The 22,641-nt window shown below is 44.3% G+C and overlaps 1 protein-coding gene across 1 annotated transcript in view; it reads right to left on the bottom strand.

Moving 5' to 3' along the window:
- The window catches only part of LOC139750344 (salivary peroxidase/catechol oxidase-like), a 67,084-nt gene extending 46,282 nt beyond the window's left edge, over nucleotides 1-20,802 (bottom strand). The window contains exons 1-4 of the mRNA XM_071665027.1: nucleotides 20,645-20,802; nucleotides 15,474-15,753; nucleotides 14,409-14,517; nucleotides 13,869-13,996 (exon numbers count right to left, since the gene is read on the bottom strand). Coding sequence (XP_071521128.1) covers nucleotides 13,869-13,996; nucleotides 14,409-14,517; nucleotides 15,474-15,753; nucleotides 20,645-20,665 — 538 coding nt within the window. The 5' untranslated portion in view covers nucleotides 20,666-20,802. The remainder of the gene's footprint in view (nucleotides 1-13,868; nucleotides 13,997-14,408; nucleotides 14,518-15,473; nucleotides 15,754-20,644) is intronic.
- Between the last annotated feature and the right edge of the window lie 1,839 nt (nucleotides 20,803-22,641).

The following is a 22,641-nucleotide window of genomic DNA, read 5'->3' as shown; positions in this document are numbered from 1 at the left end:
GCGGAGCCAGCGGCGAACCTCCACTCGCACCTACCCGTCCATGCGTGCTAGCTGTGTCTTATAGACCACCCAGCACCAAGCGATGGATGAGCTTAGGCACAAGATGTCCCACAAGCAACGCTATCCGTTGTTGAGGTTTTAGAGGGGCTCTGGTGACGTTATGGAGCCCCTCTTCTAGCAGGGCACCGTAGGACTTTCGCCGGCCTCCTGCTCCGACAAGGATGCCAAGGTACTTATAATCATCCTCAGCATTCATGGATCCGACGGCGCTACCCAAGACTTGGAACGTCCTGTTCTTATTGACGTACCAGGTCTTGTGCTTGCCGTCGACCTCCATGCTGAGGGTACGACATTTCCCTGGGTTAACTTGAAGCCCACCCCCCGCGAGGGTCTCTGCCATCACGTCAATTGCCTGTTGCAAGCCAGTGGGCGTCTTCGCAACCAGGACCAAATCGTCGGCAAATACCAGTGCTGAAACCTTCTGGTCGCCTAACCCAACCCCTACACCAGTCTCCTGCGATTCCCTCGTCAATCACAAGGTTGAAGAGAATAGGTGATAGTGGGTCACCCTGCTTGACCCCACGAGTCATGTTGATCCTTCCCGAAATCTCGTTGCTGCCTTCGATGTGTGTGAAGGCTCGGTCATACGTCATGACATGACATATGCCCTGACGAAGGCTGGAATGCCCTTCCGCGACATGGCCCGCTCGATTTTGCTATGATTAACACTATCGAATGCTTTGGCCATGTCGAGGAATGCCAGGTGCACACCGTGGGCGTGTGCCCGCGCACGACCGACGATCGCATCCAAGATCGTGAGGTTCTCAAGGCATCCGTCCACAGGGACGAATGTCTTTTGAGCTCCATCGATCTGGACGAGGCTCGAGATGCGGCTGCTCGGTATCTCATGGAGCAGACGGACTACGGCACAAGAGATGGCAATTGGCCTGTAGTCCCTGAGTTCAGTTGGGTTAAGTACTTTTGGAATTAGCACCATGCGATTTGCCTTGAGTGGTTCCGGCAACGTAGACGTGGCTAGCCACAGGTTGAACATTTTGGCCAAAATCCTCGGAGGAATGGACTTCAGCAAACGAGTTGACATCCCGTCAGGACCTGGGCAGATGTTTTAGTGGCTCTGAGGTGATGTGCTACCTCGTCTACAGTGACAACCTCTGCTAGTTGTCCATTTACTCGGTCACAATCGATAATGACACGTTCGTCCGGCTCAGATGGTCGAGAGAAGAGAGCCCCCCAAAAGGGGTTGATGCGTTCCGGCCCAACCGAAGTTGGCGGTACCTCCCAGTCGCCTTTAAAGAACCAGTCCAGCGGCCAGACTTATTCTCCCGATAAAGCCTCCGTACTTTGCGGTATTGTTCCCGTCTAAGGCGATTTTCACGCAAAGGAACCTCCTCAGCGCGGCGTGCCAGCCAGAGTTCGTCGACTGCCTTTGTCCATCTCCACCACGATTCCGGCGATCTTCGGGGGAGCCACAGGAGCTCATCATATGTATGGCGTGCTCTGCGGCTACCCTGATCGCGGCGAGGCTGTCACCCTGACGCAAGTGGTCAAGGGCAACATTTAGCATGTCCTCACCCTACGATGGAGTTGTGGGGCCAGGTCCTAATGTGTCGAGGTATGTGACAGTCTCCGCCACAAAATTGACTGGGATTGGGGGACCGGCGGAGCAGCTGTGACATAAAACCTTGGGAGCAGTCCCCAGCAGGCCAGAGGCGGCGGGTCTCCCCACTCCGAGGGTAGTATCCCCCCCCCCCCAGTTCCTGCAGGACTCTCTCCACTGGAGTCGGCACGCACGTGCATTCCTGCACGTGGCGCTTCCTCCGAGGTGCCACTCCGCGTGTTGCTTCTCGATGTGGACACGCCTCTCACTCGACACACCATCCATCGCCTTATCTTCACCAGTTTCCTGGAGGAGGTTGATGTCCGAGGTCAGTTCTTGAACCTTGGTCTTATTCAACGTTTTGCGTCGGAGGCCTTTGATCGCTTCGACCGTCCTAGATGGAACAATCTCCCGAAACCGCTGGTTCAAGCCTTGTCCGGCGACCAGTGAGGGACCAGCTGCCATCTTGGCCTCAGCCCTGGTGAGGAGCTCCACCTCCTCGTCAGACCACCGAGCCTTGGACAGAACGTGTCGTGTGGCCAACTCCTGGTGGAAGGATATGGCGTATGCCTGTCTTTCATGGACCCTACGGCCCCGAAAGCTGGTAAAGGTCTTCCCACAATGTGGGCAAGAGGGTGGACGGTCATCGGCCGCTCCCTCATGACTGTAGCTGGTATCCGACATACCAACAGAGGCTGGCACGCTATTCCGAAGAATGGGTTATGCGTGACGGGTACCACGAAGCGAAAACCCGTGACAAGGGTGGACGCTCCGGCTTTGGTCGCACAGTACTGCCCCCCGAAGGAAGCAGAGGACTGCAGTCAGCAGATGGAGGATGCCGCTGTGCTTCAGTCCTGGGGATTGCCCTTTGATAGTTGTCCTACTGTACCAGTAAAAAAGTAGCTGGACAACAACTTGCGACCCTCAGCTGTTGGTTGATATGTGCTGGATAATCAATCAACGAAGCTAGGGCTTGAAGATCGCAATCACTCGAGTTACTCTGATGACGAAGAGCTGCAGACGCTTGCTCTGGGCTGGTATTTCGTAGTCTTCCTCTTGGAAGTCCGGCCTTAAATGCAAGCGCGCGCGGGTCACCTCCCGGGCTGCCTGAAAAATCTGCTCCCTGATTGGCTGTTGCGCCCCTATTCTGCACCTCGCTTACAACCAATGAGCTTGCTGCTTTCGCTATACACACAACACCTTCCCTATGGTTTATGTTATTTACATTAATAAACGCAGCTTCGATTGTTTTTCTCATTCTCCGTGTTGAACCTTTATTTAATATTACAGCACCGTTCCATTTAAGGAGGTGTCCATACCTGTCAACATGAACCACCATACAATTGGATGTCCTGCGAGATCTTGCATCGTTCCTGTGGGACTGCGAAGTGAGTCTCCGCACAAGAGTCCTTGACTTCAATAGTGAGGAAGACCATGTACTACCAGCGGCCTCACTACTTTACAGGACCCAAAAGAACTAAACGGAATACCTGCTCCGGAACATAGCTAAATACCCCCCACCTCCCAGATGAAAATAGCGCGTCCAGCACCATCTCCACAAGAAGTTGCCTGCATCTCAGAAGACCATGCATAAAACCCCCGGAACGAGCCGCCAACAGGCTAAGGCCGTGTCGGACCAAGACGAGGTCCGACGATCTTAAAAAAAAAAAAATACTGTGCTCAATTTTACGTTTCTCAAACCCACGTCCTGACTCACCATAGTAGGAATAGTAGCAATAGCAGCAACTATTACAGGATATCTCATATACTACGTTATTTTCCTTAGCATGGTTATTGCATTTAGGTTTGACCATTTCTCCTATCTAAATGGCGGACGCTTTAGCTACTCTTACACCTGCTTTCATGAGAAAAGCTTCCAGGGCTTAAGGCGTTCTCAGAGTTAGGAAAAGCGATAAAACTAGTCTTGTGTATCATTAATCCTTTCCCGTCTGCTGATTTCCCTAGCCCTCTTTCTCACTTTCATAAGGGTCCTTCAGGATATTTCAGTTTTCATAAATCCCTCTGTAATATATCAACACTTTCTAATTAGAAAAACTTCCTCACTACATATAGGCAAAGCTCTTCAGAAGAATCCAATTACCACCGGTGTCTTTATTCTATCTTTATGACCTGAGTAATAGCGAATAAAATCATCCCTGTTGGTAGGATTTGTGTATACAGAAAACCTTACGTTCTCATTTATCCTGTGAATAACTGTGTCCAGAAATGGCAATCTACAACCATTCTCTGACTTAACAGTGAACTGGATTCTCTCGTTAACATTATTCAGTCTAACTTGTTGTCAATACGAGTTCTTTCTGGTACAATTACATCATCGACATACCTCATCCATTTACTATTTCCTCCCATTATAACCATATACTTATCTTTTTCGAACACCTCCAAACACAAACATGCCGTTACCGCTGAGTGTGGACTGCCCATGGTTAAGCCAGAGTGTTGTATGTATTCATAATCATTAAAAGTGAATGAACCAAATTAACACAGAAATTATGACTTCTGTACAGATAGCTCATTATCATCTAAGTCATCCACAACTCTTGTTACAGCTTCCATTTGCCCCTTCTACTGAAACATTCGTAGAGATTCTACATCAAAGTTGGCGAGTTTCTTATTACCGAAGTTAATCTTCAATCTATTAACTAAGCACAAAGAATTTCGCAAGTGAGCGCCACTGATGGATCCTAGTACCTTGGGTTTGGCCAGACTCCTGGCTAACCTGTGTGGTGCACTGCCGATCTCTCCATGTTATTGGGCCGCATTGGAATACCCGGTCTGTGTACTGGACGTACATCCTGGCCGGTCTTGGTGCATCTACCAGTAGAGCAACTTTTTTAGCTCCTCTAATTATCTTAAATATTTTCCTGGCCTGCACTGTGAACTATCCGCGGTCTTCTCTCGTATGTTCTGTTGTTGTTCAGTTGATCCAACATCTTGCTTACGCAATCACTTTTGTTCAACGCGATCACACAGCCCCCTTCATCCATTACTCCTCGTATCCCTCCTCCACCTACAGTCTCTTATTCTTTCCACATGCCCAGATCACCTGATACCGTAACGTTTCACCCTCTCTACCATCCACTGTTCATTAACTTTGTATTCCCTGCCTTATCACATCCGTCATACATTTCCTCCTTCACACCACTTAGTCATACCACATGCTCCTCTCATTACCACAGCCTGGATTTTTGACCTCTGTGACTCTTCCCATGTCCATATTTCGGCTTCATAGGTCAGGGTAGGGAGGAATATGTAACCTATTTAGCAACCATCTTGTCCATCTCATCGCGTCCCATCTTCGCATTCATATCACTCATGTCAACCACGCTTCTCTCCTCCTCATATTTATACAGTCATTCAAGTCTATCCAAAAGACGGTTCCTTTCATTCATATTTCGCAGTCTTCATAATCACAGGATGATATACACATACCCACGCATACTTGACAAATCCGATCTTTCCTTTCACCCATACTATTTATGGCCCATCCTATCCATGCTCTCTAACACCCTCCTATGATCTCGTTGATATCAGAATTTCACATCCCTCTTTCCCTCTAACCTGATGATATTCACCCATTCCCGTCCATTCCACCACTCCTCCTTCCACGCCCTCCAACAACCTGCATTCATCATTTCCATTCCCCCACACACCTTGCACGAGGATATGGGCAGCACATCCTAGTACATCCAAACTATAACTTAAATTTCCCCACTCTCTCTCTCTCTCTCCTTCTCCTTTCGCCTTTTCTCCTCGGCATGACTGGTGAACTCTAGTGCCGCTTCTTAGCCTTTAGTGCCTCACCCTTATCATGCCACTGGCAGATGGTAACTTCAGCGCACTCCACAGGCAGCTGGGCTCTCAGATGGTAAAAAAAAAACTAAAATATCAGTACACCTCCGATGTTTGTTTTGAAAACTACCGCCCCGATGGAGTCAGACAACATCTGCTCTTGCGATTCCACTTCCAAGGTTATACTAACGACCTCACCAAGGAAGGCGGAGCGAGACTTGGATATTCAAAAGAACTAAACTATCTTCTTGAGGCACTTTTCCCAATCATTGAGCTCTCTACTGCAGCAGCAGCACCTTAATCATTGACTCCCAAGTAGTAGTAATGGGAGGCGCAGGAAGAGCTAACCACTATGCAAGGTAAGCAGGGTAAGACACAACGTTTAGATAGTGAAGGTTGTTGTTAACTGAAAGGTGTGTGTGAACACATTAAGAGTAAGATGGTACATCAGAATGCTGATAGCAAAGGTCGAAGTAAGTAGAGAGGTGGCAGTCGGGTGATGGTTTGTAGAACGTTACCCACCATATACAGAAGACCCCCTCCCAGCACCGCTCACCTTTCAGTGCGGCCTGACGAACGGAAGCAGCAGACTAGCCCTACCAAGACGTCCAATTCCCACTACGTCAGATCATCTTCAGGAACTGGTACCTGCCCTTATAACGTTGGGGGGACGACCAAGTCCCGCCCACCACAAGCGCACAAAGAGGCAACACCTCCTCCAGCCCGACACCAGATGGACAAGGCTGGCACCTGACTCTCAGCCTGTGCTCTTGAACCACATCCTGTGACTGGGTCCAGTTTAGGGCTTTTACGGAGCACACCTCCAGGTCCCGGTAGGAAAGCCCCTCCCTGAGAGCACTCGCACTCTTTTGGCATCACGCGCCACGCCAGTTAAGTGGCAGATGTCACATGGACGGTACCTCTGCCGGTAAGATCCAGTACGCCCTGAAGGACTTCCGGCTTCCTAAAGGACCCTGCATTAGGGATGCGAGGCTCGCAGGCCACTTTGTAACCCTTCTGCCTCAACCGGCCAGCCAAATAGGCACCGATGTTGTCACGCCGCTTTACTCTACCCCCGTGGGTACGTGGGCATACCGGAGAGATATGCCCAAGTGTACTGGGCTTGTGACAAATGTCATAGAGGCCGTTGTTTTCGGGCCGACCTCTGGTAACCCTGGCGGGAGTTGGTACAGCATCAATCCTGACTAGGACGACGGCTTTAACGTAATCAGCACCGGTGAGAAGACCGTTCCCAATGTTTACCCACCTGCTGACCTTGAGGCACGGTAGCAGATGGAGTGAGACCCGCTCCGTCAACAGTGCTCATCAAATTAGCCCTCCATGCGCGATGACGTTCGAGCTTGTTACCTGCCTGTCCACCAACAATGCACGCGGGGCCGGACCAGCGCTGCAGCTTGCTCAACACTGCAGGCTCCCGGACAGCCGCCTGAATCACCGGGTCAGACGAGGAGAGTAACTGCTCGAACCTGGCTTGTTTATTCAGCCGAACAGTTGAGACACAATCTGGTATACCAAGCCCACCATCTCCTGCTGCCGAGTGGAAGTATGCGCAGGGCACGTCATGGGCCAGGCGGAGCCAGCGGCGAAACCGCGACTCGCACCTGCCTATTTATGCGTGCTAGCTGCGTCTATAGACTTCCCCCAGCACCAAGTGATGCATGAGGTTTGGGACTAGGTGGTCCACGAGGTTTTAGAGTGGGTCTGGTGATGTTAAGGAGCCCTGCTTCCAGCAGGGCACAGTAGGACTAGCGCCGGCCTCCTGCCCCAACGAGAACGTCAAGGTACTTAATAGTCGTCCTCAGCGTTCATAGGTCCGAAAGCGTTGCCTAAGAATTGGAACGTACTGCCTTTGTTGACGTACCAAGTCTTACGCTTGCCGTCGACCCCCATGCTGAGGGACCGACACTTTCCCGGGTTCACTCGAAGCCCACCCCCAGCGAGGGTCTGTCATGATGTCAACTGCCTTTTGCAAGTCAATTGGCGTCTTCGCCACCTGAACCAGATCTAACACCCACGTCCGATTCTTTAACCCTTGCGACGCCATCAATTACAAGGTTAAACAGAATGGACGATAAGGAGTCACCTTGCTTGACCTCACAAGTCATGATAATTTCCCCCAACATCCGCCGCTGCCTTCAATATGTGTGAAGATTCTACGGGACAAAAGATGGTGATAGGACTGTAGTTCTTGGGTTCTGTTGGATTCGGTACCTCAGGAATCGGCACCGTACGATTTGTCTCGAATGGTTCAGGCAATGTGGACGTGGCTAACCACAGGTTGTGTATCTTGCAGAGTACCCTCGGAGGAATGGACTTCGAGTCGCGTCTGCATTCCGTCGGGACCTGAGGCTGATGTTTTGGTGGCTCTGAGGTGGTGTGCCACCTCGCCCACGGTTAAAGCCTCTACTGTTTGTTCACTAGTTGGGTCAAAGTCAGCAACGACAAGTCTCTCCGCCTCAGATGGTCGAAAAGAGAGCTTCCCAAAAGATCACTGAAAATCTTTTCCATTCCACCCTTCCATCTCCGTCTCCCCATTATCAGTGTTTCCTCCACTTTTGACGTAAGTCTTTGTCAGCCTTTCCTTACTCATTCTCTCCACATGTCCAATGCATTTCAACACACCCTCTTCTGATATTTCAATCACATGTCTTTATTACCATTTTATTACTTACTCGACCAAACCATATTGTTCTCAAACATTCAATTTCCAACACATCCACCCTCCTCTGCACAGCCTTACCTAGAGTCCATGTCTCACACCCACATAATATTGGTGGAACTACTATTTCTTCAAACATAGCCATTTTTGCCCTTACAGATTATATTCTCTTTCCCCACACTGTTCAGCGCTTCCAGAACCTTCGGCCCCTTCCCCACCCTATGACTCACTTTCGCTTCCATGGTTTCATTTCGCTGCCATGTCCAGGTAACGAAAACACCTCGTCTTTCAATTTTTCTCCAGAGAAACTCACACCCCAGCTAACCTTTCCCTCAACCATGCTAAACCTAATAACCTGGTTTTTATTTACATTCACTCAAGTTTCTCCTTTCACGCACACTTCCAAACAGTCACCATCTTCTGCAGTTTCTCACTCAATTCCGGCACCAGTGCCGTATCATCAGCAAACAACTACTAACTCGCTTCTCATGTCCTCTCATCCCTCATTTACCTCCCTCACCACCCCATCCATAACCTGCACAACCAGGATGGCATCACACATCCCTACCTCAGACCGACATTCACTAGGGAACACTCTCTCTTCCTACTCGGACACAAACTTTAAACCTTGACAAAAACTTCTTCACTGCTTCTAGTAGCTTACCTCCCACACCGTATACCCTTAAGACCTTCCATAATACATCTCTCAACTATCATATGCTTTCTTCAGATCCATCAAATCCACTTAGGAATCCAAATCATAGATTATTTCTCATTTTTCAAAGGAAGCACCTAATCCACAAACCCATTACTACTTAAACCCCACTACTCCTCCCCATTTTGATGCTCTGTATCTGCCTTCACCCTCTCTATCAGCACCCTCCTATACAGCTTACCAGTATATTCAACAAACTTAAACCTTTGTAGTTTGGACACACCTTTATCCCCGTTGCCTTTTAACAATGGCATTACACATGCAATCCGTCAATCAACAGGCACCTCGCCATGATCCATCCTTACACTGAAAATTCTTACCAACCAATCAACAACACAGTCACCCCCTTTCTTAATTTCAACTGCATAATCATCCACTCCAGCCACCTTGACACATTTAATTTTATGCAAGGCTTTTACCACCACTTCTCTTTTCACCAAACCACTCTTAATAACATTCTCACTTCGCACACCACCCGGAACCAAATACCGTATATCTCCAACTATCAACAAATACATTTAACAGTCCCTCAAAGCGATCAATCCCTTTCTTCATCACTTCCTCAATATCAGTTATCACTTCCCCTTTTGCCCCTTCACCTATGTTCCCACTTGTTCTCGTGTCTTTCCAAAGCATCTCATTATCCCTAAAGTTTGCAGATACTCGCTCATACCAACTATCATTTGCCCTCTTTTTAACTCCTGCACCTTCTTGAGCTCCTGCCGCTCTCATACGTCTCCTAGTCATCTGCACTTCCGTGTAAGTACCGCTGCAACGCCTCTATTCTCTCTCGCTATCAACTTACTTGTTAATCCCACCACTTTCCACACTTTCTAATCTGCCCACCTGCCACCTTTCACGTGCCACATTAATCTCTTGTACATGTCATCACTGCTTCCCTAAATACCTCCCATTCCTCATCCACAACCCTTGCTTCATTTGCTCTCACCTTTTGCCATCATATACTCATTCTCTCTTGGTATTTCTATATGAATGTCTCTCCTCCAAGCTCAATCACTCTCACCATTCTTTTCACTGGCGCTTTATCCTCTTTTTCGGAAACCTCCAGAGATCTTCACCCTCGCATTCACAAGATAGTAATCAGACATCCCACCGTTAACGCTCTCAGCAATAATGCCTGCTGACCATTTCTCCTACTCGCATACGTATAATTGTGTATCCTCTTTTAAAACCAGGTATTCACAATAACCAATCCTTTTCATCACAACTCTGCAAGCTGTTCATCATTTCCATCCATAATTTGAATACCCCATCCCCCTAATTATACCCTTTACTGCCACATATCTTTGCATTCAAATTACCCATCACTAACACCCGGAGACTTGCATCAAAGCTGCACACACATTCACTCAGCTGCTCCCAAAACACTTGCCATTTATGATCTTTCTTCTCATGGCCAGGTGCATAAGCACTAATAATCACCCATTCCTCGCCATCCACTTTGTTTTACCTAGATCAATCTAGAATATACTTCCTAACATTAGACCACACATTCCATCAACTACTTCAGGAGTAGTGCTACTCCTTCCTTAGCTTTCGTCTTCTAACCAACCCCTGATTTAACTCTTACATTTTTAAATTTTTCCCCCTTTGCCTTTAAGCTTTGTTTTACTCATAGCCAGAACATCCGGGTTTCTTTCCTCAAACATACTATCTATCTCTCCTCTTTCCTCATCTTAGTTACATCCACACACATTAAGGCACCCTAGTCTGAGCTTTCGAGGAGGATGAGCACTCCCTGCCTGGCTTTTTCTGCTCCTTATTCTATTAATTGGTGTACAAGAAAGTTGGTTTCCAGCCTCTCGCTCCCGCCTTTTAGTCGCCTTCTACGTGAGGCATAGAATACGGAGGTAGAATTGCTTCTCCCCTAACCCAGTGAATAACATATATATATATATATATATATATATATATATATATATATATATATATATATATATATATATATATAGTTTCGATCACGCATTACGTACAAATGTCATGCATGAATGATGTTATAACAAGATTTTCCAACAATCACACCTTTTGAAACAAATTCTAACATACAGTATTTGGCTGTAGAGCTTCACTGTGTAGAAAGATATAATTTCCACACGTTACAAATATTAGATAATCTACACACAAAGAGGATATTCTAATTCTGTTTCACGAATCATTTCCTCACGTATTTAGTTTCACATTTTCCTCACCTCGTTCGTTTCTGTTGCAGTTTTATTCTTTTTTTTGACAGACGATACATGTAGGTGAACATGTTCGGTCTTTCAATAAGGGCACGAATAGTCTCGCCACTAACTGTACAATGAATGGGAAGTCATATTCTAATTACGTTAGTCACGAATCATGGCTGCAGCAGATACCTGTGTGACTTCAGTTCTCTCGTCCGACTCCTCCCGGCCTCCCGTATGTACCGTGTGACACTAGACATTGAGTGAATTGCCGCAACGTTTTACTAATCAAGCGCAGCTCTACTTAGTAATCGCGAAAAGACAAGAAAAAAAAAATTTTCTCGGAGCATTCGAGGGATTCACTTAAAATTCGCACATCTCCACAATATATATATATATATATATATATATATATATATATATATATATATATATATATATATATGACAAATGTGGAGATTACGAGATGGATAAAGAATATAGATTTCAAATATAAAATACTGGATGGGGAAGACTTCCGGCAGCATGGTAGATTAGCATTGGGATCACCTCTGAACACGGTCATGTCATACCTTTCCATGGCAACTGTGGGACAGCTCTGGCAGGATCATGGGTTGAGAAACTTGGTGGTTCTGATACGTGGACGATGTCGTGGTGACAACACCGAATACAACTAACCTACAGGTCAAACTCAGACGACTGAACGAGGTCAGTTGTTGGATAAAGTTTGTAACCGAGGAAGAGGATCATGGAAAACTTCCCTTCATAAATACAGTAATCTAGAGGACTGATTAGGGCCCCAAGGCTCTCAGTGTATAGAAGGCCCACCAACAGAAACTAATCTATTCTGCTACTTTCACGTCACAACGACAGGACTGAGTAGGGTGCCATTATAGGGTTCTTTCTTAGGGCCTTAGGGACATATAGCGAGGAGCACGTGGAGGACGACATGAACTACGTGGGAAGCGTTTCAGAAGCTAGGCTACTCCGAGGATCGGTCACTTTAACAAACTTCAAAACACAACCATGAGAATAACGGAGAGAAAAAAAGCAGAGAACTGAACAGGAAGACCTTAATAATGAGTCGAATAGTTTGGCAAGAAACAGATTCCTAGTGGCGCCCAACTCACAAATGGCACAAGTCAGAGACACTATTGAAAACCATGAGGGCAACCCAACACCAATAACACTACCAGACTGGTTTATCAAATCCCTTGTAATGAATGAGAACGATCAGATTTCGGCGAAACTGGGCGTGGGTTAGAAAAGAGTGAAGCAACACAAAGGATACTTAAGGAATCGTAGAACTGTCTAATGCTCTCGTGGTAAACGTGGATGAGAAGGGACATCTACCCAAGTGGGTCTGAGCAGCGGTGTTGTAACTTTGGCTAAAGAGGAGGGCAAGGAAGGCTCTAGAAGCGGCACATGTACGGGTGGAAGATTCCACGTACACAAGGTCAGGCTGTCAGGTGAATGGAAATTCCAGGCCATTTTGTCATACAAGAATGGTCGACGAGAAGAGCAGGACCAGCTTAACACTCCAGCCAATGGAGGAACGAGAACCAAAAGCGAACTAGGCCAGCGGGATCAAGAACGACGCCTGTATATAAGTTTGTTTTTCTCTGATGTATTGCTCTACTTGAAGACCTTGTGTCGAAACGAAACGTCTAGAATAAAATCTCGACTCAAACTGAGCGTTTCTCCATATCTCCATATTATATATATATATATATATATATATATATATATATATATATATATATATATATATATATACATGTATATACATATCGTGTTACAAATTGTGAAGTTAAGAATCTCGTACAGCAGTGATCGACTGGTTTATTCTCTGTGATTCTATGGACAGTAAGAGTGGAGCAAGTACGATAGTGGAAATCGACGAATCCAACTTTGACAACCTGGAGTGCAAGTGAAGGTGCTTGGTCGCAGTAGAGTTGTGGTAGGGACGTTCAACGAAAAACGCAGCAAGTTTTTCGTGTCTTTGGTGGACACGAATGAGAAAAACCAATACACAATTGGTCGTTTTACCACACCCTCAGTAGTTACTGCTATACTCAGAGAAGCGAGTGATAAGCAGTTATTTTATGGACCCTAATACAAGGGTTTACACCCACAAGATTAAAATGGTGTTAGTCAAAGGTGTATTTGGCCGAAGGGCCAAATACTATTGTCCCTACTGTCGGAACATCTTTTTAACATGTAACAAATCCACAATCAGTATGTGCAAAATAGATTTTAGATATATAAGATTCACACATTTCCAAATTTCGATCGGGCTTTGCGGTAATCTTATTTTCAGGACCCATCCAAACCATTCGGGCCCCGGGGCAGTGGAATGTATACCAAGTATTGTGTAGGGTTCAGTTGAGGGGGTTTTGGTAGCGTCATAAGGATAGTAAATGTAAGGTCAGCAGCCAAGTGGTTTGTCCCGATATCCTGACATGAGGCAGGAGTAGAGCAGGTAGGTTAAGGGAGAAGTGCCAGGGAAGTTAAGCACAAAGCAAGACGTGCCAGGGAAATTAACAGAAGCAGAATGCAAGACATACCCAGCGAGGATTTCTTTATAAGGGGAGTGGGTCATGCAGGGCAAGATAGCAGCCTGCAGACTTTATAAGTCTGCCTGATGGGAAGTACAAGTGCCGGTACGCTGTACACGAACGTTCGGGAGCGGTCTTACGCACGGCAAAGCTTGTAAATAAAAATCAGGGCAATAGACATTTGTGTGAGGATAAAGTGGAGGTATTCTAGAATATTTGGAACAATTCTACATGTTGCAGTCTTACTGAGACGGAGGCATGCATGACAGACTAGTACAGCGATACACAGATTCCTCACCGTACACAGGGGGAAGGATGCGTGGCATGGGTTGCTCAGCGCTGCCTAGTTCATGGTACAGCAGGTTGTTGCAGCGGCCACTGATGGTGCGGTACTGGTCGCTGGCGTTGCAGGCGCGGACTACCCTCCTGTTGGCCCAGGAACGTACAGAAGATTAATCACATGTGAACTGCAAAGCATTTGAGCGGTACTGTACAATCCTACAGTGTCTGTCACAGTCCAGGCCATCATAACCTAAATAGTCGTGCTTTAAGATCCTATCTTCGTGTTCATGGAGTTAAGGAGCTCAAGATCTCTGTACCACCACAGAAGAGAAATTGGACTAACTTTAGGACAGTGAGGCGTTTTACGGTATTCAAGGAGTTGGACAGAAAATATACTACAGAGCAAAGGCTTTGGGGGAAAATAAACCCGTATTGATTTGTTAGTGCATGATAGTTTAACTTTTTAAGTGAATTAACAGTTATTAGGTCTATCAATTCCATGTCCAAGGAAAATGAAAGTGTAGTTAAGAACATGGCGTTGACCGAGTAAACTTACTTGCAGGTGGGGGTTGAGGGAGCCAGGTGGTTGGGGCCGATATGTGGCGCTGGTGGTGGAGGTCGGCCCTCCGCGTCGGCCCAGTACGGCGAGACGCTCAGGTCTGGAGCTGTGGGAGGAGGGAAACTCGGGGTTAACCCTGCTGGACACAACCTCTCCAGGCATCAAGACAGCTCCTCAGACTTACTATGTATCGAAATGTGACCAAAGTAGAGATTAAGTATGATTAAGGACTGCTGGTGGGTTAATTGTAAATCATACATGGTATCTATATTTCCCGAAAATTTTTTTTACGGTTGACTTTAAAAAGGTGGTTCTTATTCACTTCCTTCTTAAAGTGATTGTGTAAAGCTACAGAATTTTGCACAAGAAATCTACTTACAGTAAATATACAACTTATCTGGAAATATAGCACTGTAATCATAAACATTTGCCAACAAACACTTAAGTTTTCTGGGTTTTAGGAAATTTCGCCGACTTCCTTATGTTCTGGGTTTTAAAAGCGAAGTCACAGGTCAAATCTGGTCTACTCTAGTTGACAGGAAGTTAATTTTTTGGAATATGAAGCAGGTGTTGTATATACATGATAATGTATTTGTTGTATTGTTTCACGTAATTTCATTTAATAGAACAGTTCTATTAAGATGCATAAAAAGAAATAATGCTGTGATATTTTAGTATGGTTGTATCGAAGTTTTACAAATACAAAATGTGAACGTTAGGCTAATGAAAATAAACCTATCGTTGAATTAAGCCTTCCTTGTACATTCACAACAGCAACAAGCATTCTATTATTCCCGGACACACTGTAAACCACCGATCTGTCTGCAATAGGGAATTTCTTAAGATGATGACCAACTATAACACCAACTGGTCTCAGTTTACCTGAATGAACCTTCCAAGGCTGTGTTAAAAGACTGGAATGAACTAGAAAAACTCGATTATGAGTCAAGAAAACGGTTGAATCAATTTTAGGGTAAACAAAAGCAGACGGCAATCGATAGCGGCCACAATATGCTCAACAGAAAAAAAAGCTATATTCTCATGCCAGCTACTGCGCCCTACCTTGGTACGTTGGTGGTGGCTGTATGATGACTGCTGGGTGAACCGCTGGTGCTGTGGCGAGGTGACTATGGTCCTGTGGAGGGTTGTGGACGAGCGGAAGGTCGTTCTGTCCTGCGAGGCGTGGCTGGGGAGGATCTTGTTCCACTAGGCTCAGTACGGGCGAGACTTTGACTTTACTTGTGTGGATCTGGTTGTGGTGGTCTGCCGGCGGGTCAGCTGGGGTGACGGTACCTGTGATGACGGGCGGCAAGGCAGCAACCTCGGCTCTGGTACTCGCCACCTGATGGAAAGACCAACGCTGAAAACAACTCAATATTCTGTAAAATTCCTACAAATGAATCCTATAACCTGTTTCTTAACCTGAACTTTATGGAAGACGAAAAATTGAAACTTTTTTCTTAATGGGCGACTGTAGAATCACTTTCCTGTCAGTAAACAAAAATAAACTATGATGTGGGTGGACGAATGCGTTGGTTGGGCAGTAAAGCGTTATCAAAGGGTGTTCTACGTGATTTATGAACTCTCGCCAAACAACTGTTGTCCAGTTTCTAGTACCTTAAAACGTGAATAGTTTGAGGGATGAAGGGCTGAATGATGTAAAAAAAAAAAAAAATAACATGGCAATCAACAGAGGCAATTAAAACTCACTTAGCTTAACCTAAGGGCAACATTCACCTTAAGGTCTGCTTTAAGTGAATACGTCCCTAATTGTCTCCTTTCGTAGCCCTGGCGTGAGCGAGTATGGTCACAGGTGCTTTAAAAGTAATGTAGTTCATAAATAATAGGAACACTGCTTTGAATCATCACTAATATGAAGTGTTGATTTAGCTCAAAGTTTTCGATGAAAACCACAGGTTGGTTTTCATCTTGCAATTAACACACATGGCCATAACGGCTCAACGAAAGACCTCATAATGTTTTTAAAAACACTAAGTTATACATATCTCCTCCAGGGAACTTTAGGCAATGGTTACTTTTTCCAATTTACTTCAAAAGTTTTCCTTAATCTGTACAGCCCTGACTATCAGAGGACAGGTATAAATGACTGCCGATATTCTTGATGTACTTCAGTGTACCACGGTAGAATGGTTTCGTAAACGATAGGGGCGGCCCGAAACCCCATTTTCACCCATGCGGATTATTCAATCCTAATGTTGCATTTTCCACACGAACCACGGCACGATGCTCAGTAACATTTAAACTGGTAATGATCTCTCGCTTCGTTATCTAACACTTTTACACTACTAAAAAAAACAAACTGCATCTTTTGAACGTGCAACAGCTCTGTCCGATTGTCATTTGAAAGCGAAAAGTATTTCTAGCCACATTTGTGAAGTACTACTCACCACTGGAAAAATCTAAAACATTGGATAACCTAGTGGAACAATACATATGAAAATATTTTCACGTTAAATCTAAAACATTGGATAACCTAGTGGAACAATACATATGAAAATATTTTCACGTTATCATAAATGAATTGATTTTTGCCATTGAGATTTATAGTATAGTTCAATTTACTTATGAATCGTTCCTATCTTTGGATATGGAGTAGATTTTGTTTTGTATGGTGCTACAGCGATTCTAGGATGGTGTAACGGAGGAGGCGCTTGATATGAAGCATTTTAATCTACGATGGTAACTTTATAATAAAGTTTCCGAGGAACAAGACAAATGTTGGGTTAATGTAAAGAAAAAAGATCTTAACCTCCGAGCATCGGAGGCTTATATGAATTTTTACTAATCCCGTTGAAACCTACCAAACTATACACATCCATTAATAAACCACACCAACTTTCGACAAATGTAAACAAACAGACGACACACATCAACAGTTTGCGATACCGCCCAACCACCCCCATAACGACCATTCCGCTAGGTCTGCGATCCAGCAATTTAGCTCAACTTTATTAAGATATCTTGTTCTGCAATGCTGCTGCTGCGTTTATACAGTAATAATTACGTAGCATGATATGGAGAACTGTATTGCAATGAACGGAATTAAAGGAGACATTCATAGGAAATATGTACATCAGGGAAAATATGGCGTTGATGTAAAGTAATACTTATGAAAAAAAAAAAAAAAGATAACTTCACTTAGACATATAGCTAAATTTTCCCGTCATTGGGAACCACATGACCACTCGGTGTGTCGTCTGTTGACAACCATCATCAACTGACTGTGACCAGTCATGTTTCTCAAATCGGTAATCTCGAGCTGTACTAGTTTTGCTCTTAAACGAGACTAGTCCCTACATGAACATGTGTCCAAAAGTAAATACAAACGGCCCAGATATGTTTTTAAGTCATTTTTTACCTGTAGTAATCATTTGTGGTAAAAAAAAAAAAAAAATGATGTTTTGAAACTTTCCGCACTAGATATTTTTCTTTTTATGAGCGATACATTTTTCATAGGGTGTTTTATATCATTCCAACAATTTTACCCACATTCCTCTGGGAAATCATTCGTTTCTGATATCTTAACCTTCCCCTTACTAATATCCAGAGGAAAACGGGAATTCACGGCTTAGGGAGAAACGAGTGATTTGCCGTAAAAACGAGACAAAATTGCTGGATTCACATCAAAAACCATCGGAACAACATATCGTTCTGCCGAAATATTGTTACACGACCTAGCCTAATGAACCTAATGTGGGGGATGGCCGTTCCTAGCCATGGGCTATGCCCACGAACCCCCAATTGGCCAACTATAATTTTAACACATGTTATCTTAACCAGTCAGAATCGCAGGCACAAGAGGGACCAGACTGTGGGTCATTGTGGAGATCGTGGGCTCTGGAAGAATATTACAGTTTCCGGAAAGTCAAGGGAAAGTCAAGACGACTCCATCCTCAAACACATTCAGATTTCGAGGTCGCGATGATCCACAGACCATATCATGTGATCATTAGCTAAATCAAGCGGGTATTGTCCTCTGAAGGAATAACAAGTAACCGCTTGCATGTGGCAAATCGCGCTGTCAAGTGACACGTACCCACGTGTGTGACTAATGTCTTTGGCAGAAAACGTTTGCTCCCGTGAGATCAATTATTCATCGTTTTATATATCTCTATAAATCACATATCTCGATATTCATTTGCGAGCTAAGTGATATATATCAATGCTTCTACAAAATGGATCTATGGATTGCATGTGATAAATATCGTACCTTCTGTGGGGTAAATTAAGAATACCAGTAATTCGTTATTGTTCTACTTCTGTGAGGATAATAGCCAGTGGCTGTGAACAAGCATCTAGACTCGGGGGTCGTCAGCCAATCAAACTGTGAAGAACTGGACTAGAATGTTGAAAATCAGTGTAAACCCAGAGTGCAAGGAAGGAGGCCAAGCGAGGTTTTCATGCTTCTGTCGAATGAATAGTGTATTACCTACTTTAACCCGACACTTTAAGTCTTGTGTTCCTGGCGCTGCCTCGCTGAAGGGGGGAGGGGAATGCTATTTCGTGTGCGGCGGGGTGGCAATGGAATGGATGAAGGCAGCAAGTATGAATATGTACATATGTATTTGTGTATGTATACGTTGAAATGTGTATGTATATGTGCGTGTGTGGGCATTCATGTATATGTGTATGTGGGTGGGCTAGGCCATTCCTCGTATTTCCTTGCGCTACCTCGCTAACGCGGGAGGCGGCGGTTAAGTATAATAAAAAAAATACCTCCGAAATACTAATATCGCTTTATCTAGGTTCGTTCAGTTTAAGGCTCATCATACTCATAATGTCCTCTACTCTAAACGGTAAACCTGCATCGCAGAAAAAATCCACTTATTCAGGTTTAACAGCGATGCGGAGCTAAACTGGAAATTCACCACAGGTAGTCTAAGTGGCGCATCAAAACTCACTTTCGAGACTTTGTGACTTATAATTTTGGTGTCTGTAGAGTTCGTTGTGATGACACCTGCGAAGGACAGACACCTCTTACTATCAAAACCAAACTGAACCTTCCATACAATCTAGGAAATACATCCAGTATTTTAGTCGAAATATACCAGTCACACATGAAAATGCACAGACATGGAGTCGGAAATCATCAGACTACACACAGTCATTATGTGATCACAGGGAGACTAAATAACGTTATATTTCCAGTATCATTTATGCTGTGGGAGTTTTATAGGTTCTGAGATCTCTTTATATTACTACTTTTGCTTCGACCACACACATTTTCCCCGGCATACTATATTTTTGTCACCCTAATATAGTTCAGCAATTCATCCTCCGTAACTTACTGTATTTCCTATACATTGCAGAAGTCATATTCAGATAAAAGTGAATAACCAATGAACTGATGATCTTATTTGCCAAGACAAATACGTTCTAAATTACGCTCCGCAACTTTAAGTGTTCTCCACACATTTACACTAACACTACAGATGGTAGACATCTTGTTTCAGAGAGTGGCTACTCTCGTAATTTCCCTCGAGCTTACAAGGTTGTCTGTCCGTCCTACCCTCACACTATACATTGCCTTCACTTTTCCGGGTGTTACTCGATAAAATGTCGCGAGTACTTAACAAGCAAATATCCGCGCTGTAGTTCAGCCCTAACTATAAGTTTATTTGTATTCAAAATGAGTTAATTCGATGGCATTAAAAACTTTTCATGTAGATAACTTTAGATTTAACATTACTGCAGCCTTGAAATCTCAGCATCTAAACTAAATTGAGAGCGGTTGGTCGCGTGAAGTTAGGCTTAAACTACATAAGTGGCAGCAACTACTCGTCTCCAGATGTTTGGTGGAAATCTGGACTTTCACACAAATTCAGGTTTTGCGAGGACCGTGTTACTACTTTTCCAAGTTTATTATTCAAGTTTGGAACTGTCAAATGACCGAATACAGTGGTTGGAAGATTCAACGTGTCCTTGCCCCGCCCTTAGTAACCGCTGCCTCCACTGACCACAACCGTCAAACATCACAAATATTAGTTTAAACTGACCATCCTGTAACGTATCAACCACTCAGGGCATCACTGCAATGACCTCGAAATGTGTACTATAGAGATGGAATAGCCAATTGCTAAAACATAGACAATTTTCAACCGTCGGATCCTTAATGACCCTAAACATCAGCTAGTCAAAACCAATGTTAATCCTTCGAGTCTAGAGAAGCTTTTATCACTTAATTTGTACTTAGATGATGGAAAACAACTTACAAGTATCCAGATCAGTATCATGTTGGCCCGTGGAAGGTCGTGAATATTCCGCAACGGGCCAGACGCACACCACCCCTTACCACCGGCCACGGACACTGGCCGACAGCACCACCAACCCTCTACGTGGACAAGCAAAGAATGAGCAGCGAGTCGACGGACTGAGTGGCGCCACCCAACGGTGAACATTTGGATCACAGCAAATCCTGCCAATAAGCGAAACTACTCTAGAACCTGAACGGAATACATGTACTGCCATATTCTTAGCTATCTATTTAACTATTAATAAAACATTTAATGATAATGTGACGATCATTATCCAAGTCGTGAAAGAGGACTCACCCACTAGACGAAACCATTTTGTTACGTGGTATTTGTGTTGCCTGCCTCCAGAGACTAACCAACCAGTATGATGCTTTTGGTTTATGTGAATGACTGACAACAATGTGCATTGTTCTAAACAGTTTGCAATACGTATCTATGTCTTTGTGATTTTGTGTAGCTACCTTTTTTATTATAGTCAGGTAAAAGTTAGGCGTATAAACATTGTTTTCTTTCAGTCTTCCAGAGAATACTGGTCTGTTAGGTCAATTAGGATATTACATAAACACATTATTATTGATTTAAACCACTTAACGTTCTGGATTAGGTTGTAGCTGTGTATATATAAAGATGGCTGACATTTGACCATATTTCAGGATTATTTGCTTTAAACTTACTCTTGAAGCAGATCAAAAATCTTTCAGCTCTTGACCCTCGCCTAGTACCTGTTTGATCCTGTACCGTTTGTTTGAAATTTAGTATCAGCGGCACCAACTGATTACTGTTGTCACAAACTTAAAGATAAACTATCAGTTTTAAAAAGAATGTTAATCTCTGGAAAGTTTGGCTATACTGTAGTGAGAAGAAATTCTGTGGACGACGTAATATCTAGGTGGCGAGAAGTTAGCTACGAGAACAGATTTTGTTGGTGTTCGTAATCCTGTGGTAAATTTTGTTTGAGTCCCAATCACGTCTTTGACACAACAACAGTCCCACTATACACCTACACAATGCACCAACATCAATTCCACCGACAAATCGACGCGGGACCACCAATTCTAGCTCCAGTCCAGTAAGAGTGGTAACACGTCATCCATGGGAGATTTTAAGGAATCCTCTGTAGTTGCCCTTGACACGCCCAAAGTTTTTGACAGGGTGTGACACTGGGGTTTCACCGTTAAGCTTTCCTATTATGGCTTCCCTCCCGTACTTTGATCTCCCATAACTAGCTTAATCTCCGGCCAATGTATCTTCATGATTGTTGATGGATCAGCCACTCGCCATTTTTCTGTCAACTGCGGTGTTCCTCAAGGTTCGTCCTGTCTCCTACACTTTTTCTCATATCAACGAATTTCTCTGTTCCTCAAATAGCCAAGTATAATCATACGCTGACGACTCAACACTGCATTTCTCAACATCCTTCAAATTTGCTCCTTCTCTCATTTGATCTGCATCTCGCTTACAAGCCAAGCACTGGAGCATTTAAGGCTATTTAGCGATCTTAATACAGATTAGAATATTCTAATTAGAATAACAGGAACCGCTAAGATTTACAATAGGAATTAATTTGTCTTAAAAACCCATTAAGCTGTCAATAAGACAGTTGTGGCCGAGCTATTCATTCATGGACCTGTCATGTAATGAATCTATTCTGCGATAACGATTAAAAAGAAAACATTCCGTCAGAATGTGTTTTATTGTTGAATCAGATTGACAGGTGCGACAATAAGGAACGTATCTTTCTTCATCAATTGACTTCAAGTAGCTAAGGGTGACATAAGTATTGTTCAATTCGAAGCCTAGTTGTGATAACGCTTGCTCTTTGATTTGGGTAATTTGAGCATTCCATATATTGATTATTGGTCTTATACCTTTTAGCTTTTAATCGGTTGTTGAATTATTCCATCTTATTTGCCATGTATTCATAATGACCTACCTCTGAGACCCAGTCTCATTTC

The sequence above is a fragment of the Panulirus ornatus genome, chromosome 9 (assembly GCF_036320965.1).
Source record: "Panulirus ornatus isolate Po-2019 chromosome 9, ASM3632096v1, whole genome shotgun sequence".
NCBI lineage: Eukaryota > Metazoa > Arthropoda > Malacostraca > Decapoda > Palinuridae > Panulirus > Panulirus ornatus.
Note: the sequence above shows the minus strand (reverse complement) of the source record. Positions and strands in the feature narration are given on the sequence as shown.